Source organism: Chamaea fasciata, unplaced genomic scaffold (genome assembly GCF_029207755.1).
Source record: "Chamaea fasciata isolate MVZ Bird 193981 ecotype frontalis unplaced genomic scaffold, bChaFas1.0.hap1 SCAF_7, whole genome shotgun sequence".
NCBI lineage: Eukaryota > Metazoa > Chordata > Aves > Passeriformes > Sylviidae > Chamaea > Chamaea fasciata.
Genome location: NW_027094092.1, coordinates 11500425 through 11520652, shown reverse-complemented (window position 1 = coordinate 11520652; position 20228 = coordinate 11500425). Strand labels below are relative to the sequence as shown.

The following is a 20228-nucleotide window of genomic DNA, read 5'->3' as shown; positions in this document are numbered from 1 at the left end:
CCTGAGTCAACTGGAATTACCCTAGAGCTCCTAGAGTAATCTATTGGGAATGGGCATGCTGAAGCATACATGTGGCAGGCACACCACCCAGATTTGCTCCCAATAACTGGAGACCTTCTGGCCATTCAGTTCCTCCAAGTACTACCCACATCTTCCTTGACTCATTTACAAGCACGTGCCATCATCTCATGTACTGAGACCTGACCCTCTGCATGCAACTCAGGTGAAATGTTCCCCCTCCTAAGGCAATGCAGGGTTACTACTGGCTCCAGTGAGACAAGTTTACTTACTGAGAGTAGTCACTGAGATGATTCCTACTGAAGGAAAAAAGAAATATGGAGACACACACATAAGATTTGGTTATTGCTATAATTTTCAGAAAGGTGAAATTCAATTGCGTGGTGTGGCTATGTCCTTTTTACTCTTCTAGCTAGCATCAGTTTCTTCAGAGATCTTTTTAGATTATATAAGCCAATGTAAAACCGTACTCTTGTTAAAAAGAATAATGAGGCCATCAAACTGCCATCTGTCTTTCCCTTGGGGCAAAAGTTAATTTTGTGGTTATTTTAATGATGAAGCAACATTATGATCTTTCAGTGCAAAATATTAAAACTCACAGTTAAGAACAGACACATTCCATCCTGATCCATGGAGCTGCTGTCAAGTGTGAAGTGAACAATGCACTGGGAACAAGGCTCATTAATAGACTATTAATTCACTCCCTAAAATAATCATTTCTTTTGCCATTAGCAAAAATTTCTCTTTTCCCTTGACAGTTCAGCTAGTTTTTGCAAATGGGATGCCTTTAAAGGATTTATCTGTTTTATAAAAGCTCTATTGCATTTACATTACAACATTTGAACAACAACAAGCATTAATTATGCTCTTGGGCAGAGGGTGGCTTCAGCTGTTGGTTAATTTTGAACTTTTTGACATTTTAATGTACAGTCTGGCACATTGAACTACATCTGTGTCACTATAAATGGAATTCTCATTGTCTCATAATTAATCTTGGTCTGATGATCTTTATAATATAATGGCAGCAGCATCACCACCCCAAAATGCCTCCTACCACAATTTTCTTAGCTATGGTAGTGAAAAGTAGAGAAAAAAGAACATGCAAAGTGCCTGCAGAGAACAAAAAAATAAACACATGGGTCAGTTCAAATATTTCTTTGATCGCTGTTGCATTCAAAAAAGGTCCAGTGTAAACATGCAGCACCAATACAGAAGAATTCTGAGAAGCGCAAATACTTACCTTGAAACAGTGGGATTAGGATTTGTTAGAATTGTTTTGGCAAAGCCTCGGGGCTGTTGACATTAAGTGTCACTGATAAAGGAGGCTAAAACTGGGAACCGCCAATTCTCTTTGCTATGGGAGAAACACCACGCTGCAAATGGTTGCAGAGTAATGAACGGCTGCTATTAAGTGGAGCAATCCCCCTGGCAGCTCATTATGCTAGAAGGTTAAACAAATGTACTACTCCAATCCAGTTGCTTAACACAGCGGCACTGATAGCACGGGCTGCACATGCTTCCCATTCCCAGTTTCAGAACAGAATCCGGAGGATTTCCTTTCTGCTTTCACGAGAAAAAAGAACCCAAATCTTCATTAACATTTTGTCTGAATAAACTGGAGCGGGCTTAAAGCGGAAGGAGGAAGAGATTGCATGGAGGAGCAAGCAGCATCATGTTTTATTTATCTGGTTTTTTTCAGGTCAAAGGAAAAGGGTTTTGTAAAATTAACATTCTGGGAAATGTACCTAATTGCATTAAGCACGAAGGCATTCGAGCTGTGAGTAATTCAGTTCTGTAAAGTAAAAAACGTACTCCGTTACTTGAGAAATTTATAGTATCCCAAAGTCCGGGCTAATATTTCTTTCATCACTAATTCCTCTAAAATTAATAGTAATTAAGAGGAAAAAATAGCAACAACAAGCCCACTTTGGTCCCAAGCTCACATTTGAAGCTCTGGGGTTGGAGATTAAATTATTATTATTTTCACTCACTAAGTAATCACAACATGCTCTGTGCAATACTAGCATCAAACGGAACCTGTACTCTGTCCTCCAGCCCCCTTCCCACAAATTTAAAGTGTTTTTAAATACAAAAATGAAGTTCCACCTCAAACTGTCACTATATTAGTCTTTCATGAAATGCTACCACAGCATATACTTGGAAAAAAAGAGAAGCTTCTCCGAGTGCTCTGAGAGTGCACCTTGGATGGCATGGAATACTTCCTAGGATTTCCCCATTTCAGGTACTTTATGGTGCTTGAGACAAACAGAGCTCAAAATAAGAAGCTGGAAGTTGTTGTGAATCAAAAAGAATACAACAAATATTATACACTACAGAACATTTCCACATGTTTACACTTTCATTACTAATCTTGGTCGCCCTGCCTCAAAAATTATTCATCAAAACCACGAAGTATGGGGAAAATGGTCAAACACATGAAGGACCAAAGTACAGAATGGCTTTCGTGAAAGAAAAACACAACTCTAGAGAGACAAGCAGTCACTTCTAAGCTTCAAAAAGAAACTTCCAAGAATAAATTCAATGTATACCTATAAAATACAGATATTCAGAATGGGGTGAATACTGAGTGATTACTCACTGTTTTTCCTAACACAAACACTAGAAGGTATCAGACTAAACTATCAGGCAAGAGACTTTAAGTAAGCAGACAGGTGAACTTCTCATGCAATGCAAAACTTAGCGTAGAATGCTGAGGAGTATTCTACACTAGTATTAAAATGGACTCAAAAAAGTGAATTCAACAAATTCACAGACCAGGGGTCTATAAAGAGCTCTAAACCACAACTGTCTTAAAGTCTGAACCACCTTAAGGTCAGAAACTCCTTGAAGTTCTGGCTTTCAGTGGATCATCAGTTTATATTTGCCTGTTTCTGATGCCCTTTCATAAGGATCTGCTGTTGACTATATTTATATAGGATCAGATGCAGTGTTTAATGATAACATTGATACAGTGCACAACATATTCAGAGATTCACTTTAAACAGAAGAACTAACAGAGGTAAGGGTCTTGCTCTAAACTACAGAAGGGGGTGCACTTTATGGGGTGTGAGGAGGAGAGATGTCCAGCTGGCCCTGCATCAACACCCATGTCTGTTGCCATGGTGCTTGAGGCTCAAATTACAAATCTGTGCTCTAGATGTACAGTAATCATGACTTTTTTTTTTCAAATGCAAGATGAGTTTAGAGACCTCTTGCTCATCACGGCCAGAAATTACAATTAGGTATGTACAAACAAAACAGAGACTGTATTCCTGTTATTATTCCTGAACACACAATTAGTCCCAAAATATCTTATTATTCTTGCCTTTATTCCAGGACAGGTGACCTCTCTAGTCCTAGTGCACAAATTAATTACTTGGTATCATACTATGTAAAAGCAGCAAGATCATATCATTGCAGAAGGCTGGTAAGCCTTTCCACAAAACTGTTAAACTAATTGAGTACTCATTCCTTCACACTGCAACTTAGCAATTCCATAGCTTGTGCAAAATCTGTTTGCTAGAGTTTGGCACAATTCCTGGAAATGCAGTGCAGGTAACACAAAATTTATTTAGAAATTTGTTCTCTGTCTGGCTGGCATTCTTACTGGAGATGTTGGGTATTTGATAGGCATGGAGACAGAACAATTCCACAACCCAAACCTGAAGTCCTGGCTATGTGAGCGAAGTATTCTGACAGAGGAATATGAAGTGAAAATTATATCCATTTTCACATCAACAGAAGGCTTTCATTCCTAGTGTGGCATTCTTTAAAAGGTGCTAATCCAGCCCAGAAACATGCAAAGTGCAGCACTTGACTTATATGAAACAACCAATGGTCTAAGTATAGGAACATTTATTCTGCACCAAAAAAAAAAAAAAGTAATTCACAGAAAAAGAATAGTTAGAGGAATATACAGGAGGACAGAAAGACTGACAAAATATCACCACTAATGTTCCAAAAGGAATAAAACAAAAACTATCCCAAACTATTCAAATCATGAACTATTAAGAGCATCTTCTCTATATTGCTTTACAAATAAATATAATTCTGCATACAGACAATTCATCTAGTTATCAGTCAATAACATCAAATTTGTACCATAAACACATTTCAAAATTAATGCACAGAGGTTTAGTTACATGAGCAATCAAGCCTTGCCCCACTCCCAAATAAAAGAAACCACTGAGCTAGTGAAAGTTTTTATTTCTCTATTCTTTGGACAGATCTTGGCAACCATATCACTAAACAGTTAATTCAGGTGCACAATGCTTTCTCTTCAATGAAAGAATCTCAGCAGACAGGGAATTATATACTCCACTAGGAATACTGTGTCCAGCTAAAGCCTGTCAGAGTTCAGCAGAAATGCTACACAAGGCCAAGAAGTCCAAAGAGCAATTTTTGTCCAAAAGACAGAACAGTTCTTCAGGCAGCAGGTTTATCTAGCCATTTTCTCTACCACATTTTTCAAGTACTTCAGACTTGTCCACATGCACTTTCTCCATGTCTTCCAAGATGATCTGGAGAGAGATGAAGTGTTCTCAATATAGGCCATGTGAGAGCACATGGACAAATGCCTATGTAGAAATTTTTGTCTGGAGATGAGGGTGAAAACATTTAATCAGGTGAGCCAGATGAGAATGTACAGACACATTCCCTTGTTTTTAAATAGGAGCCAACCTCCCATTTAAATTCAGATTTAATCCAATTGTCAGCAAAAGCACTCAGACATCTTTAACAAGCATTCATGAAGAATATACTTCAAGGGTTTACTTGCTGTGCTTTTTCCCTTCATCATTTCTAATTTGCCATTGCCAGAGCTGTCAGTATCTTCATCCCACCCAGACGTCTTCATCCCAAACAGCTCATTAGAAGACAGGAATACAAGCAAAGATGGGGTACTGTAGCTGCTGAACATTCTCACTTCTTGGAGAAGGACCAGGCACCTCAAAAAAACAGACACCCCTGTACCTTCTGCAAAAGAGCATACACTTCTCAGCCCCCCTTAGGAAAAAACCTTTTCTCTTTTCCCTAGAAGTATCCTCCTTTTGCCACCTTCTCAACTTCTACAGCAACAAATCAGCCCTTTCTCCTTTATTATTCTGCTTTGCATCAGACTACACTAGTCTCTCTCCCGCACATCTGCTTCCATTTTCTTTCCTCTTTCTGACATTTTTTGCTTAAGCTGTTGGGAATAACCCTCCACTACAGGTCCATGAAACAGATTTCTTTGTGGCTTTCAAATCTTATTTGCATGCTGCTTCCAGGCCCGTATCTCTGCAACTCCCAAAGGATCTCCAGCAATTCTCTGGATGGGTATTGCATCATAAATATATTGCATCAACAAAGTCACATACAAAAGAAGGAAAAATAATTTGCTTTTTGAGGACAGAAAGACAACTACTTCCACAATACTCTGCAGACCAATTCCAGGAAAAACAGACTATGAAAGTGTTCTACATGGTACACAAAATGAGTGATGCACTGAAATAACAAACAGATTTGAAAAAACAGAATACTACGTGTTGCTTGGAGCGTTTTAAACAAACTGTACAGAAAAGTAAAAGGCAGCTTCTCTGCTTCAAAAGCACAGGTGATACCCAGAGCCAGCGAGAGTCTACTGATAACTGTTGGTCTTCCTGGTTGTGCACATGCTGCTTCTTCAATGGTCAGAGCCTCGCAGCAGGTGGGAAGACCAAAGCCTGGTTCCATTGTGTATTAAAATATTCTAGATATACAGAAACTGTGATTTTTCTGCTTATACATGAACAATGAGAAGAAGTATAACAGAATTCAAGGCACCCCACTTTCGGCAGTTATCAGTGGTGCTGTTTCTGGGGCAACTATTTTGATGACTGCTTCTCAGGCCTGATTTCATCAGCACCTCTGACTCCTACTTTTTTTTTTTTTTTTTCAAATTAACTGCTTCTAGTACAGTAGTTAGCAGGTCCTAGTAATTAAATCCCTAGACATAGGAGCTAGACAGAATTTAATCAGTGAAGAAATAGAACATCTATTTATTTCATGTCTAACAATCTTGCCAGCCAGAACTAAACACTATCAGCCTCTGGAAGAGTTGCTCATCCTGGTACCTTACTGGGGGACACACACAAGGTTAGGCTGTGACTGTCTTTCAAAATTTACAAGTCATTTGGCTGACTTTTACTGCATTTTATTTTTTTCCGCCAGATTGCAAACTCCAATGCCGTATTCAAGACTATTAAATCATGTTTTGTCTTTAATTTTTTTTTTTAAGAAGTTCTTTATACCTTTCTCTCAGGATGGAAAGTTGACTGCTGCAGTGTGCTCTCCGGGGAGTGGCTCCTGACATGGGTTTCTTCATCTAAGGATTGTGACAGGGAGGGACTGTCACTTTTGTCCAGAGGAATGACAGGCTTCTGGGCATCAGCTTCTGTGAAGCTCTCACAGACCTACAAATCACAAATGAGAATTTGTCTTTTCAACATCTCAGAACGAAAAACAGTAACAGATTTCCATCAACTCACAGCGTACATATTATGACAAGTCCAAAAAACTCAAACAACAGAGATGTTCAAGGCAACCCTAAGCAGAGAGATAAATGGAGAAAGATTTCTCTCAAACATTAATGAAGTCATAAAAAAAAAAGACTCAAGAAAGCTGCTGAAATGTACAGCTACACCAAAAGTCTGCAGTCTGCCTTTGAAGGTAATCTACTTTGAGAATTATTCAAGGTGGCAACTCCACAGAATTTACACAATGGGAAGGCCAAGCCACCTTTCCACCACTTTAAATGAATTTCCAAGCCACTTTATTCTGTAGCTGATCTGCCTCGTAGTTTGGGTGCTCACCACCAAGCACTGACGCTATTTCAAAAGAAGGATTCTTACTAACAGAGGAGAAGGGAAGAGATCAGCCCTGCTGACAAAACTATAGCACAACAATGTGTGAGGATAATGATGATAATCCTAAGTGACATGATGCAGCAGCAAGAGAATGGGAAATGACTCTCAGACCAAGACTCTGTCTTCACACTCTTCAACAATAATTCAGAATCTAACACTTTTTAAGGGCTCAGGGCCTAATGTTTCCAGTAAAAAAGATACTTGAAATGCAGAGTGAAACCACTGCAGTCCTCCAGTCACCTGTCTACAAAGGAGAAATGATGGGAGCTTTTATCCTCCCACATTGCTGCTCACCTTGTCTATTAAGAGATTCCGATCTTTGGGATCCGGGGTGCCTATGCAGCACTTTACAGAAAATTTTGGCCCAATCTGCATGAGGCATGAAGCCTCTCTGCTGCATACATAGACAAGACACCAACAGAAAGTTCAAGGAAATACGTGAAACCTCAGAGGTGTGTCCAATTTCTGAATTTACTAATGACTAAATGCAGTAGGAAATTACATTGAGAGAACATACTTGTGCTTCATCTGGGACTTGCTGCTGTGCTGGGGCTGGCTGCCTCACTATGTAGTTGATCTGACCAACTATAGTCTGCTGAACATGCTGAGGTGGCTTGGCTTGGTTCAGCTGCAAGCTGGGCTGTCCCTGGGCCTGCAGGAGAAGCTCCAGATCCTTTTTCATCTCCTCCAGCTCAAGCTGGTGGTGCATGATGTCCAGGCTCTGCTGGGTGACTTGATTGTGGGTGCTCTCGTTGTCCCCTGCCGGGGGAGATGTCAGGGCCAGCTGCTGCTGCTGCAGGGGTGGCTGCAGCACATGGGTGGATTTTATCTTCGGGAGATGGCCCAGCTGCACTCCCATAGCTGATATCTGCAGAGAAGCCTGTGGGGGGTTCGTGTGAAGCTGCTGAGCCTCGTGGGACACAGCAGCACAACCCTGCTGCAGCTGCTGGGGTGGGAAGGACTTTCCCACCCTCCCGGACACACTCTCAGGCTCTGAGCATGGCTGCTGCTCCAGCCCAGCCTGGGGAGCGCCCCGTGGTTCTCTGTCCTGGTGCTGCAGGCTGTACTGCAGAGGGAAGTGCTGCTGGTGAAGTGCGGGAGGCTGGTGGAAGCTCTTATGGTTGTTCATGTCTTGGTAAGGAGGCTGAGCTTTGTTTGGGTGAGGGATGCTGAGGCAGTGGGAGCAGCACAGGGGTGCAGAGCACTGGATCGCAGGTGGGAATGGGTGTGGCTGGCTGCTCTCCAGCTGCGAGGCTGGGGAGTGGTGCCCACGGTACAGAGAGGGCTGTAACCCTTGAATATTTCCACAGAGTAGCACGTCTGGGTGAGAAATGTGTCCACCTTCCATTGTGAAACCACCTGGAAAAAAAACCACAGCAAATTCATTCCCTCCTATGGTCTTGACAAATTTATACAATAAAAGTTGTACGCAAGGAAATGGCCACCACTCACATTTCAGATATAAAAGATATTCAAATATCCTACCCAAACAGTCTGCCAAAACACATTCAAGACAAATTTTCCAATATTTATCTAGTTATTTCAATTCACACCAAACTCCCACTGATGTCAATGGAGCTCATGGAATTACCCAGGAAACACTTTGAAAAATTGCCCTTATTTTATCTTAACTGATGGATATGGCTTATACTTTCATTTTTTACTGAAATATGAGCTTATCTTCTCATCCATAAGCACAGGTACAAAAGAAAGCTTCCAGGGGGCAAGTGACAAAAATAAAAGAGATTAATGTTATGTAGGTGAGACTCATAAAGGCTGGAAATAGAAGTGACCTATGAAATTATCTTGTCCATGCTTTTCATCAAGAGATTACTCCCTGCAACACTTTTGATAGTTTTTTACCCCTTTCAGATTTTAATACTTTAAAACAGGAAGAAAATTGATCTTTTAGATCGTTGATCAGTCCACTGAGCTGAATTTACAGTAAAAACCCATTGCAGTTGGGAAATCTGTGGCTGCTGGGAAACAAAGTCACAGTCTGGACATCTGTTATGTAGGGAACACTGTAATTATTGTACAGTCAGTGTCTTAAAGCCAATTTGTGCCTATCAGTTGCCAGTGCGTCAACACTGCTCAGCTCATTTGGCCACTGAGAGTGAAAGCACCAGACATCTCAATGGTCATTTGGTGAATGGATATAAATGGAGAGAAAAACAGGAAAGGTCATCCACATTCAGTTTTCTTCAGCACACAAGCAAGAGTTTCAAAACTGGGTGTCAAAATGAAAAAGGAGAGCCCTGTGGGGGAGGTACTGTATTGTCTACATCTGTCTAGCCCAGCTACTATAATTTTCTTACCCAGATTGGAGAGTTGCTTAGTCCAGTAGGAGGGATCCCAAGTGAATCTGATCTTCAGAGGAGGGCCCGTGTCTGTGTTACAGTTTGTCTCCAGCAAGCGCTGGATCTGGAACACGATCTGGTGACACATTAAAGGACAACGGTTTTATTCACAATTCCAAGATCATGAAAAGTGTTTAATTTGATCAACATCAAACCCTTAAAATATTTCTCACAAGTACTGCACAACAAGCATTGTTCTTACCAGTTCCTTACTGAAAAGAAATGGGATGGTCTTTTTACTACACACAGCCCAGCTGATGAAGTTCTGGACATGTTCTACCTGTCTGCCTAAAACCACAACACCTTGCAGTTGTTGCTCCAGCCTCTGCTTCCTCTCGCTGGTGATTTTCTGTTAACAACATGAATCAGTAGAAAAGGGCAGTCATTCTTCAGACACACATAATAGATGCAACCATTAGCACTGTGTTATGTATTTGTTCTTCACAACCTCTTTAACCAACTATGGAAAGGAAGTAAATCCAGCTCGGGAGAGAAGTCTGAATTCGGGAAGAGCAATGACTTCTCCAGGAGCAAACAATCTGCATCACTTAGCCTTGGCTTAACAGAATAACATAACCCAAGAAAGCCATAGAACGTGGATCAAATTTGCACCTGGGCCACTTTCCTGTCTGGAAATTCTGATCAGCATTATTTTCTCCTCAGCACATTTCGAAATAAAATCTTTTATCCTTCAACTGGACATCCAAAAACTGAAGAACCAAAACTCAAAATTTCTGTTACAGAAATTAGAACAAAGAATCATTTCTGAAACAGGTTATTACTTGTGCTGCTAGTGGGCTTCTACAAATTAAACATTAAAATCAGAAGCTGGTTTGTTTTCTAAGTACTCAAAAGGTGCACACGTGTTCTCTGTAAATGCATTAGAAGCTGTGGTTAACTCATTATAAGGAAACTTTTTGCCACTACTCCCTGAATCTTTGTCAACCGTAAAAGTCTGCAGAAAAAAAAAAAAACCAAATGTTTGAAAATATAAGGAATGGGACAATAGCTCCCACAGTCTATATTCTTTCCATTGGCACCGGGATTAAATTTAATTTAGTTTGATTTCCCAAGGTATCAAATAAACTAGCCTTACTTACTTCCAGTTGTTCAAGGAGGATATTTGTTCGTTTTTCAATTTCATTCATCAGAACCATCTTGGCCATTTTTATTTGGTTTTCCACCTTCTTGTACAGATGTTTTACTTCAAGCAACCTGTGGGTAAGAGGTACATATCCCAGGATGAGCCAGCTGTGTGTCATTTATTCAGCAGTTGTTTGCTACAAGAACTGATCTGTCTACTGACAGAACTGCAGTGAAAGTTGCATCATTTCCCATCAGTTCTCTCCCACTTCTCTGAACCCTGACCACCCCTCTCTGGATGTAACATGCAAATGCTGATGGATCCTCCCAAACACCATGCCAAGAACAGTCTTTAGTTCTTTTTCAACAAATACATACGTAATATATCCAAAACTTCCAGTTTAGACTGGATTATAAACAGTGTAAATAGATTTGTACCCTTGAAATGGCTTTATAAACACAGAAGAGAGATCCAACAACTACTAAATGCATAGTCAGTAGCTGAAATCCAGCTCAAATAACTAAATATTTTCATTTTTATATTCATCTTGACTGAAATTGCACCTTGTTTCGAGGTTTCTTGAAGAAATAAGGTATCTTAAAAATTATCTTTATTTGTAATACTGTCAAATTCTAGTTCAGAAACAGATTATACAAAGAAATCTTATTTCTGAATTTAGCTGTCACATGCTTTACAAAGAGCATGGAATCGTGTATTACAACGCCATGACTTGTCAGTACCACTCAAATATGAATTTGATATTTTTAATCTTCCCATTCTTTTCTACCCTCCAAGAAAAAAACCACAGCTGCATTTAATTCTGTTAACCTACATTTAGTGAGAATATTATTTACAGATCACCTACTTTCATGGAGGAAAAAAAAAAAAAAAAGCGTTGCCATTACCTGTCTTCAATCTGCTTGGCTGAAACCTGAATCCCGTTTTTTTTCTCCTCCACCTTAGTTATGACATTCTCCAGGATAATTCTCTGATTTTGCAGAGCTTCATCAAGATGCCTGAACCTGTGGAAGAAGGGGAAGTTCTCACCCCGTGGTTTTCCACGTTCATCAGTGAACAGGTGAGAGCAGGGAGGGTTCCTGTGAAGGCAGCGAGCCTGTGTTAAATCACTTGTGAGTGAGACAACTGAGCTGAGTTTGCTGTGGCTTTCAAATTCAGACCAGCCTGCAGATTCAGCGGGAAAACACAGATGGAAAGTGTTAAATCCTGCTCAACTCCATCAGCAATGAGGTACCTGTGATCCCTGTGCTCTGCCAGGAGGCAGCTGCGGCAGGTGAGGGTGTCGCAGGTCTCACAAAACACCTTCAGTGGCTCCTGGGGGTGCCCCGGACACAACAAGGAGAACTCCCCTGCTCCATCTTCAGCTGCTGAGGAATGCAAAACAAAGGTGTCATTGGCAAGGAGGAGAGCTCAGAAAAAGAGTAACCAAACTCACAACTTCATGGAAAATCTCATCGAGACTTTTTTTATAGGCGCAGAACCTGAAACCATCTGATTATCTGAGGCTGGGTTTGTTTGTATTTTTTTCTTGCATATCCTACAAACTGAGCACACCAGAGGGGCTCAGGAAAAAGCCATCAAAACAAATCATACTGTCCTCTAAACTCTCTTGAGTTTACAGTATCATGATTTGGAACACCTGCCTCACGACTTTAAATGCCCTAGTTTGGTAAACCACTCAAATTTTAAAACTATTTCAAAACGTAGAATAGCAAATATATTAAATAAACTTGCAGCAACAGGGAAAGCAAGGAAATCCTTTTTCTTAAAAAGTCACATGAGCTATCGTTTTCCAAATCTCTGTTTGTTGCAATGCTGTTCATAAACTTCAGCAGCTGGGGCTGATATTAGGCCCTAAAATCTGTTCTTAAAAGGATTTTCTAAAGAGTAACGTGATTAAGAGTAAGAATGGACAGGGGAAAGCAAAGTGGAAGCCTTATTTTTGTACAATCTATTCTTGCCTTTTCTGAATGGCAGAACTGCTTTAAAAAAAAGGAACACTGTCAACAAAAGATGCCAGGAAAAGACAAAGATAAACCATGGCAAAGCCAACCCTCTAGTACCAAAGAAAGGCTCAATTTCTTCCTAACAGTACTCCAACAAAGACATTATCCTATTATTCTTTACCAACAAGTGAAAAATCAAACAAAACAATCATTTTTAGATAAAACATATTGATAAAATCTTTAAATTATATAAGGGCATCAATCATTTATACATCATTATCTGCTCATATGAAATAAGAAGAAATATTTCCATTTTCCGACACCAAACCTCTCACTTATCTATACATTTTTTAAAGACTCAACCTGGGCCAGAGGCCATGCTCCCATCCTATAGCAAAACAAAGCCTTTCATAGATTCCGAAGTGAAAACTCTTGCAATAACACAGACCCACAGAGTACAGCAAGCTATACTGGCTCAGTCACTTCATTTTCGAATTGTAAAGTTCACAACAGAGAAGTAGAAAGGCTAAGAAAATCTCACGGTTAACAATGACAATGCAAATATGGAGAAAATCCATGCCACTCTCTGAGAAACACATGTCAAATTGCCCAGTTTTTAGATTGCTATCTACTCTAAATATTTCTGAGGAGCTTGATTCATTTCCCCCAGTTCAATTGACTTTCATTCCACCTTCTTAACAATGTGCAGGAAGATAATTTGTAACAGATTAGGCCAAGATTTTATGTAAATGTTACATAGCGTGCATTGTTATGAATGACTTACTGCAGCATCATACTTTATTCTTCAGGGAAGTGTATTGCTTTATGTCATTATTGACTCAAATGCTAATAGATAGCACCAATAAAGGAGGAAATTAGATAAAGTTTTTTTAGCCCACTCCAATATTTTCTGCTAGCAAGGATCGAACTGAATTCACCTTGGCAGCAATTTTTTTTCTAATTATATTGCAAATATGTACTTTTGCATTAAAACCTGCAGCTGACAAGCAAGAAACAAGGTTGTATAACTAATATATATCCAACGAGGATGTCAAAGATCATCCCCTATGTGATCAGATTTTACATCTTAAAAGGAAAAAAAAAAAAAGACCATAATAACTTTCTGAAGGTTTATGGGCTGGAAAAGCCTTTCAAACTATTCAGTATCTCCAGAGCATACAAGCTGTTTTTCTGTAAAGTCAAGATCAAGTTTTCCATATTAAACTCAAACTGATAATGACATGTCTTTAAGGTCCATGTGTCATGAAGTCCCAGTCCTATATAATGTTTTCCCACTTTTTCTCTCAAGGGTCCTTTAGCCTTTGGGTGATTGCAATCAGCCTAGAGAATTCAGTGGGTTTTTTTAATACCACGTCAGATTTAAGAGACAAGCAGATTTCAAATGCAAACTAAGAATAAAATCAGTATTATCTAATTGCAGCACAGACCCACAGCCTCTGCCACTAGTAATCCCCTGATTCAATTGACATATCAATGAGAACTGGCACTGAGCCTTGGTATTCTTGACCTACTTTTTACTCAGCTCAGAGCAACATTTTTCAGTTTTGAAATAAGTTTAATACTTAGAAACCAGGTACTAAACAAAGACACAATCCTGTTTTTTCTAGAAGCAAATATCTAACCCCAGCTACCTATTTCAGCTTCTGAAAAAGAACCTCTCTTGGTGACCAGAGAAAGCTCAGCTGCCCTAAATTCTGATAATTCATCATTTGAGTCACCATTTTCTATAGCCTATATTTTCATTATCTCAGGTGGATCTCTTGAATAATTCACAGAGAGTTTTATTTAAATCTCTGCTCCTCTGATGAGTTGATGTCAGCTTTCGAAAAGCAATCTCAGCTCATGGAGTTCTGCCTCCACTTGCACAATTCACAGTGAATGGACTTTGGTTTTACAGGTACATGCTTTACCTTGAAAGAAAACAGAAGGTTTCTCAGGGGAGCCAGGCTCCTCTAGCTCTGTCACTCAAGAAATAGTTTATTAAAAATAATAGAAATAGGAAGGATTTGATGTGTCTGCTGAGGGTGTTTTGCTACTTTACTTCATTTCTGGCCCAAGGAGTCTAACACTGACAAAAGAAGGTCTGGCCCTCACAAAGGAAATGCCCAAAGATAGAACAGTTTAAAGGTGGAAGATCTCTTAATAGTTACAAGGGCTTACAAAGAAGGTGACTGTTTTCAGAACACCCTGCACAGGTTGATGACGGTGTGTGTTTATTTCCAGAAGAAAAAAAAAAACACACAACAGTCTGAGTTCTAGTATATCCTAGTATTTGCTATGTCCAAAATAGATACAACCTACATAAATAATAATAACATTTTTAAAAAGCACAAATTACATGCCAAATAATTTCTATATTAACTGGTCTATATATGAACCACCGAGCTCCTCATTCGTGTTTTGTTCAGCACATGGAATTTAGTATCAAACTAAAATTCTCTCTCGTGTTTGTGTGTGTCTGCATCTTTTTATTTATACGGCACACACAAACCCACAGTTAGGCCAAACATATAATTGCTTACCAGTATTTGTCAACAATATGAGCTGGTAATCTTAGCTAAAGTGACATGAAATCATAAAGAGTTGGAGCCTCAAAACCACAGTCCTTATCTTGTCACCAACTTGAGAAGAAAAACATATTGTCCATCCAATCAGGACATTTGAGGGGAGATTGGGGGACTTCAGTTTATATTATTCTCTAGAAAAGATCCAAAAAACATTTAAATGTAATTTGTGCTTTTTTATTATTACCATTCTTATGGACTTATTTTATTTATACTCTATTTAGCAATGGCATTATTTTGTCTCAAGTGCCTCAAACTCTGTTTGATAGGACCACCCAGCACTACAAAAACCCTATCTATGGCGAGTCTAGACTTCTACAAGAAAAATCCCAAAGGAAAAAATAATAAAAAGAATAATCAGTGGGCTATTTTTATTCCTTTTTTTGTAATTCATCTTCCTTATGAAGAAGAATAAGCACAAAATCTTATTTTTAGTTAAAAATTGCTTATATAAGTTCAGGTTAGCATACTCTGCAGGAGATTTCTGACATGTAAGTAAAGAAAATAATGAGTAATAATAGGAGATGGCAATACTTCCTGCAGACCACCATTGTACAGGGATGAGACATATTTGCCAGTGGGCCTAATTTGTGCTTGCTCATGTACACTCAAAAGACATTTCTCATTCCAGGCTTAGGAAAGGAACATCACTACATGATGTGGTGATCACAGCCTTTTGTTGTCTGCGACTCCCTCACACACCTTGTCCCTATGCACAGGAATTGCTTTGTCATGGTTTCCTCAATGAAATTACCCAAATTGGGACAGAAAGACTGAAAGGGCAAGGCCTGTTGCTGTTGTAGCCCTTCTAACCCTGCCCCATCACTCCATAGATTGGAAAAGCATGTGGAGAAGATCCTATCTGTGAAATACAAATATCCAAACTTTTTTCCAAAACCATGGAACGCTGATTGTGGCAATGGCCCTGAGGTTGGAGAAAAATCACATAATCTCTTACTGACACATGCATACCCTTCTGAGTCACACAGAGCCTGGTGTCTGTGGCATAGAGCCTGCAACTGCTCCTTTTGCAACTCAATAACTGAGATAAGAATAAAGACAATTCCCGTGTGTCCCCAGTACCTGTGCAGCCTTTCAGGGATACAGGCAGGAAGTGCTCTCCAGGTTCATTGCCGTGCCTGTGTTCCTCTGTACATGAGCTGCACAACCACTTATTGCATCTTGTACAGAGACTGTGGGCAGGTCTCTTCTCCTTGCACATGGAGCAGCTCTGGGAACAAAAAGAGCAATTACATACACACATAACAAATCCGCTGTGCAAACTGGTGTCTCTTACAGACTGTGATTCAGATTGGTGAGCTAAATATTTTTTGTCCTCAGACCAAAGCAATTCAAGCTATTTTAAGAGTCTGGTTGTAACTGTGTAACATCCAGAAAAACACATAAAACATCCCAATGGTGAGTCAATCTAGAAAACAACGTGGGGACACCTACATACTATTAATGAAAAGCTTAGTTCCTATCCTCTAAAGAGCTGACCAGAAATGAGCTCAGTTTATATCTTGATATCACATGTGGTGAACTAGAAACACAAGGCACAGGAATATGAGAAGACCTGGAAACCTTAATTAAGTATTCTCTCTATTGATTCAGCAATTTAGGGAATGCCCTTTGCTATATAGGCCACGCTGCCTGGGCATGTCACTAAGGGGGAAATGAATAGAGCAGCACAAAAATGAAGTGGGTAATTTGACATTTGGTATCCAGAATGAACTCAAGAGAAATTTCAAGACAGCTACAGTGATAATCCTTTTAAAAAGGATTTGTTCTAGGCATAAAACACCTTGTTTCAAAACTCCCAATATTCATGTATTTGACTCACCACAACCACAAACAGGTACTAACGGGCAGAGTGAGCACAGTGATGTAAATTTACCATCGTCAAAGCATAAAGGCTTTACCACCACTTGATTAAACTGAAGCATTCCCTTCAAGACTACAAAATATCTACTATAGCTATGCACACACACACACACACACATCCTCAATATTGTTTCTACCAAGGGCTACTCAAGCAAATGGGAATAGAAGGCAAAATCACTTCCTAAGGTGTCCTTTCTGCTGGGCATCAGCTTATCTTCAATTCAGCTGTGAATTGAAATAGTTGCATCCCAACTTTTTGATGGGGAAGGTAAAGAGAAGGATACAGCAGCCTGTGCTCAGCTCATAATCCCTGATGCAAGTTCTGGTGAGTGTAAGGGAAGGGTTTCTCTTCCTGGTGGCTCAGGAAATAGAAAATCTGAAGGAAGAACTACTGCAGTTCTTGGCTGGTTGTCTCAGTTTTAAATCACAGCTTTAACATTTAGTGGAACACCCATATCCACATGAATTCTGAGACACAAGTGAGTCAAGCTCTGACTCACTTCAGCACAAGAAGAAAAACTTTTGTTCTGCTAAAATTAATTTAAATTTTATCATTTCCTTCCATGGGTCTGGCATTTCACAGGTCTCTTATCAAGCCATTACTCAAGTGTTTTAAAATATTCCTTCTCAAACAGATTGGGCAATTCTTGACAATAAGACAACAAAGCAAAGTTTTAAATGTGTTTAATTGTCTAGAGAGGGAATTGTTTGTGCAAGACAATGCACTGTTTTAGCCATTTGCTTATCAGTGATGTTTTCCGAAAGGTACATGCAGTAATTTAAACAAAAAAAAAAGCCCAATAAAACTTAAATAACCGAAATGGAGGAATATTTAATTTGGTGAACAAAGATTGTCATAAAAAAAGAAGTGACTGATCTAAAATGTACCCACCTAGGTCCAGCCTAGGAAAACGTTGAGGGATGCTCTGCCATAACCAAAACTGCTTAAACACAGGTTTACCTGTAACAGTTCAGCTGTTAGTCTGACTGGAATTCATATTGACACTGCACTGTGTTAACATCGCTTTTAAGTTGCAGAGCGCTCCCAGAGTTACATTATTTATGGTGTGGAAATGGGCTTTTGGGCAAGAGATTCTGAATTGCGTATTTTGGAAACTGCTGCTGGCATGTAGCACATTCTGTCACTCATGCTTCACTCCCACACACTGAGAGACACCTTGCTGCTTCCAAACACTTTGTTACAAGCCTGGACCGACTCCCATTTGAGCATATGAGGAAAATAAAGACAGTGATGGCAGCTCAGCTGTGTCTGAGGTGGATGATCTGTTGCTTCTCCTTTTGATGTCACTGGTGGTGAAATGGTGGCTTTAATTTGAGGTGTGATGGAAGTGGTTAAACACAGCAAGCAAGCAAAGCTACATGATTTGACTTAATAAAAAGCAAGCTGAAAACTATGAAGGTTCACGAGTTGCTCTAGGGTACTCCTATGCTCCAGTGAGAAATCTGCATGACTAATCTGCTCTTGGGACTCCTGAGGGATTACAGAAAAGAAAAACCATTTTTAAGGATGGTTTGAAAAAAATCTAATGCTTTTGAGGACATTAGATATTCTCATTTGATTTACTTTCTACACAAATTCCCATTGAAAAGTAAATGATGCAAGTCACAGTAATTAAGAAGTCCCAGTATAATAAGTACATTTTAACAACTCAGCAGTATCTAACAAATTTTCTTCCTCTCCTTGGAGAGTGCATGTGAATGCACCCCTTCTTGGTTTAGATCAACTTATATTGCATTCTGCAAGCAATGTACACCTGAAGATGCCAATACAGTTTGCTTGCCTTAATTATTTTTATTTCCCCAGAACACTCTGTGGATTAGGTTAAACATTCCTGACTTTTTAACAATACCCAACTTTCCCTGGCTCTCCTCTACACCCAAACTATTGGCAACTATAAAGCTGTGAGAATAGTCCTGCCTGTTCACTGGGTATTTAGCAGAAGTTAAATTCACCTATGAACAATGCCAATTCAAGGCAAAAGTAGTAATCCAATACCTTCCTTTGAATCCATTCCCCAGTGGGAAACTGCAATATGAAATGACTGTTTTTATCGTTAAAACAGACAATCAGAAAATTATAACTGCTTACATGACCTAATAGGTGATGTTGGTGTGACAATTTAATCAAGGGCCAGTTTCTGTGGCTGGCAGGTACAGAGAGGGGATTGTCCCCTCTACGCAGCTCCAGAGAGGCCACATGCAGAGTATTCTCCTCAGTCCTGGTCTCCATAACTCAAGAGAGACAAGGAGCTGCTGGAGAGAGCTCAGCAAAGGGGATGAGGAGTCAGGAGCATGTCTCTAATGAGGAGAGGCTGCAGGAGCTGGGCCTGGTTAGCTGAGAGAAGGCTGAGAGGGGATCTCATATAAATATCTCAGTGGTGGCCAAGGGGATGGTGCCAGACACTTTTCAGTGGTGCCCAGGGACAGGACAAGGAGCAGTGGCCATAAACTGAAACAAAAGAAATTTCACCTCACTCAACACGAGGAAGAACTTCTTTCCACTGAGGGTGTCAGAGCACAGGGACAGCTGCCCAGGGAGATCATGGGGTCTCCCCCTCTGCAGACATTTAAACCCACCTGGAAGTGTTCCTGTGACACTGCTCCTGTGACCCTGCCTTGCCGGGGGGGCTGGACAGGATGATCTCCAAAGATCCCTTCTATCCTAACAATTCCACAGTTGTTTACTTTGAGTTGAGAGCAGAAAGAGTACAATGAGGAATCCAAGACATTCAGTACCTACCTAATACGTTATTATCACAGATAATTAGGGGACTATTTAAAATACAGAGAGTAAAACTCATTCTTCAATGAAAGTTGTAAAATTACTGTGAAGGCAATATGTCCATCTCTGGTAATGAAGTAATTACAGTGCTGCATTAGCAATCTATAAGAGAATCTTTGTTGTTCAAAAGGAGGTTTGCTGGGTTTTCAGTGCTCATCTGGCAGTGTTTCAACAAGCCACAACTTAGTGGCTTTCACTTACCTTTGCCATAGCTGAGACACCAGTGGGAAAGTCCTTGAGGAAGAAATTCTCAACTACATCCCTTGCAAAGCAGGTCTGTTTGCACACAGGGCAGGAAAGAATACCTAAATTTAAAAAAAAAGAAAAAAAGAAAAAAAAAACCACCACAAATAAAGCAATGCACACCAGCCATGTGAACCAGGAAATTATATCAACCACACTTCAGAATTGAGACTTTTCTTTATCACATGGGCAGTTCCAGGAAACTAAGGCATTCTTCAAGCCCTAAATGGCTAGACCTGGTTCAATATATAGAAAAGAAAAACAAAGCAACAAAATTCCTAGGAAAACACCATATATCAGTTGACTCATTTCCATGTTTATTGATAATATGTGCACGTCCAAGTTCTCACCTGGCTTGGAGATGATTAAAACTGAGCTGCGCTTTAAACTGTATCCCCCTGTT

At 39.8% G+C, this 20228-nt stretch overlaps 1 protein-coding gene across 3 annotated transcripts in view; it reads right to left on the bottom strand.

Moving 5' to 3' along the window:
* Positions 1-20228, bottom strand: part of TRIM66 (tripartite motif containing 66) — a 42405-nt gene that overhangs the window by 13974 nt on the left and 8203 nt on the right. For 2 of the 3 annotated variants that reach the window (XM_066187567.1, XM_066187566.1), the window contains 9 exons: positions 19784-19887; positions 15979-16126; positions 11599-11731; positions 11252-11368; positions 10363-10477; positions 9465-9611; positions 9221-9338; positions 7420-8261; positions 6288-6449 (listed from right to left, as the gene is read on the bottom strand). In XM_066187567.1, the coding sequence (XP_066043664.1) occupies positions 6288-6449; positions 7420-8261; positions 9221-9338; positions 9465-9611; positions 10363-10477; positions 11252-11368; positions 11599-11731; positions 15979-16126; positions 19784-19792 (1791 nt within the window). In that variant the 5' untranslated portion in view covers positions 19793-19887. The remainder of the gene's footprint in view (positions 1-6287; positions 6450-7419; positions 8262-9220; positions 9339-9464; positions 9612-10362; positions 10478-11251; positions 11369-11598; positions 11732-15978; positions 16127-19783; positions 19888-20228) is intronic. The other variant, XM_066187568.1, reaches the window with a different exon arrangement.